Source organism: Arachis stenosperma, chromosome 5 (assembly GCF_014773155.1).
Source record: "Arachis stenosperma cultivar V10309 chromosome 5, arast.V10309.gnm1.PFL2, whole genome shotgun sequence".
Classification (NCBI taxonomy): Eukaryota; Viridiplantae; Streptophyta; class Magnoliopsida; order Fabales; family Fabaceae; genus Arachis; species Arachis stenosperma.
In genome coordinates this window covers 127,478,013-127,479,522 of record NC_080381.1, presented here as the reverse complement: position 1 = coordinate 127,479,522, position 1,510 = coordinate 127,478,013, and the positions used below count along the sequence as shown (strand labels likewise).

At 35.0% G+C, this 1,510-nt stretch overlaps 1 protein-coding gene across 1 annotated transcript; it reads left to right on the top strand.

Annotated features, from left to right (window-relative positions):
* The first annotated feature begins 349 nt into the window (after positions 1–349).
* LOC130981356 (uncharacterized) lies at positions 350–1,231 on the top strand. Its single transcript, XM_057904948.1, has one exon. It carries the CDS (start codon positions 350–352, stop codon positions 1,229–1,231), a length of 882 nt encoding a protein of 293 aa, XP_057760931.1.
* The last annotated feature ends 279 nt before the right edge of the window (positions 1,232–1,510 follow it).

Genomic DNA, 1,510 nt, shown 5'->3' with positions numbered 1-1,510 from the left:
TATTGGTGACCTAGAATTTTTTGTCGGCATTGCGACGCCATGATGTGGTATGAGGAGAGATCAGAGAAGTCCAAAATAGGATCCAATTTTGAGTTCTCAATATGTTGTATGCGAGGGAAGGTACAACTGCCGTTTTAAAGCACTTGATCGGACGCTCAAGAATCTTATGTCAGTTACCGATCAACATAAGACACATCAACCATTTGGTGGTAAGATTGTTGTTCTAGGAGGTGATTTCAGACAGATACTTCCGGTGATTTCGAAAGGAAGTAGACACGATATATTAGCATCCGCTATTAACTCATCCCATCTGTGGTCATTTTGTAAGGTTTTGAAACTGCATACGAATATGAGGCTTCTAATGTCTTCTTCGAATCAAGATGAAGGTGAAATGAAGATATTTGCTAATTGGATACTTGATGTTGGAAATGGAAATATTGGCTCTGTTGTTGGTGATGAATCAGAAGTTGAAATTTCAGATGATCTATTGATTACAACTACTGATGATCCTCTCTCTCATTTGGTAGACTTTGCATATCTAAATTTGTTGCAAAACATGTCAGATTACAGGTATTTTCAGAGTAGAGCAATTCTTGCACCCACACTTAAGAGTGTCGAGAAGGTAAACAATTTTGTCTTGACAATCTTTCCAGGGATGGAAAAGGAGTATTTGAGCTCTGACACAACATGTCAAGCTGATGAAAATGAAGATGTAAAACAAGAGTGGTTCACACCAGAGTTTCTAAATGACATCAAATGTTCGGGACCACTCAATCACAAGTTGACTTTGAAGTCAGGAGTCGCTATAATACTAATGCGAAACATAGACCAGACTTCAGGTTTATGCAACGGGACAAGATTAATAGTTAACAAACTTGGCAGCAACGTAATTGGAGCGATGGTAGTGACTGGTAGAAATATTGGAGATAAAGTGTACATTCCAAGAATGAACTTGATCCCTTCAGATTCAGGATTGCTATTTAAGTTCCAACGGAGACAATTTTCATTAACAGTATGCTTTGCAATGACCATTAACATGAGTCAGGGTCAATCATTATCACATGTATGGCTTTATTTGCCAAAATCAGTGTTCACCCATAGACAACTTTATGTTGCTTTGTCAAGAGTTAAGAGTCGCAGTAGCCTCAGGATTTTAATTCTAAACAAAGACGGCAATCCAAAGTCATCAACAACAAATGTCGTGTTCAAAGAGGTTTTTAATAATATTTAGGTAAGAATAATATTATTTTCATTTAAATAGCATGTTATGATTTACACTTTTGTACAAATCTTTACTATAGATATAACTAATTTATCTATAACTCTTTTTTCAAATTTGAAATGAAATGTGTAACAAGGAGCACAACATCCAATGATTTTCTAATGAAGTTAGTAAGATACTAGGTTGTCGATAAATTTTTATTAGCTTTTTGATATAAAATTTAGGGTAAAATTAACATGCTATTATTACAGTTATATATGTTCTTATTTTTTTATCTCCCTCCTTATG

Excerpts from the sequence above, each read along its gene's own strand:
- LOC130981356 (XM_057904948.1), top strand. The coding sequence starts at position 350 with ATGAGGCTTCTAATGTCTTCTTCGAATCAAGATGAAGGTGAAATGAAG.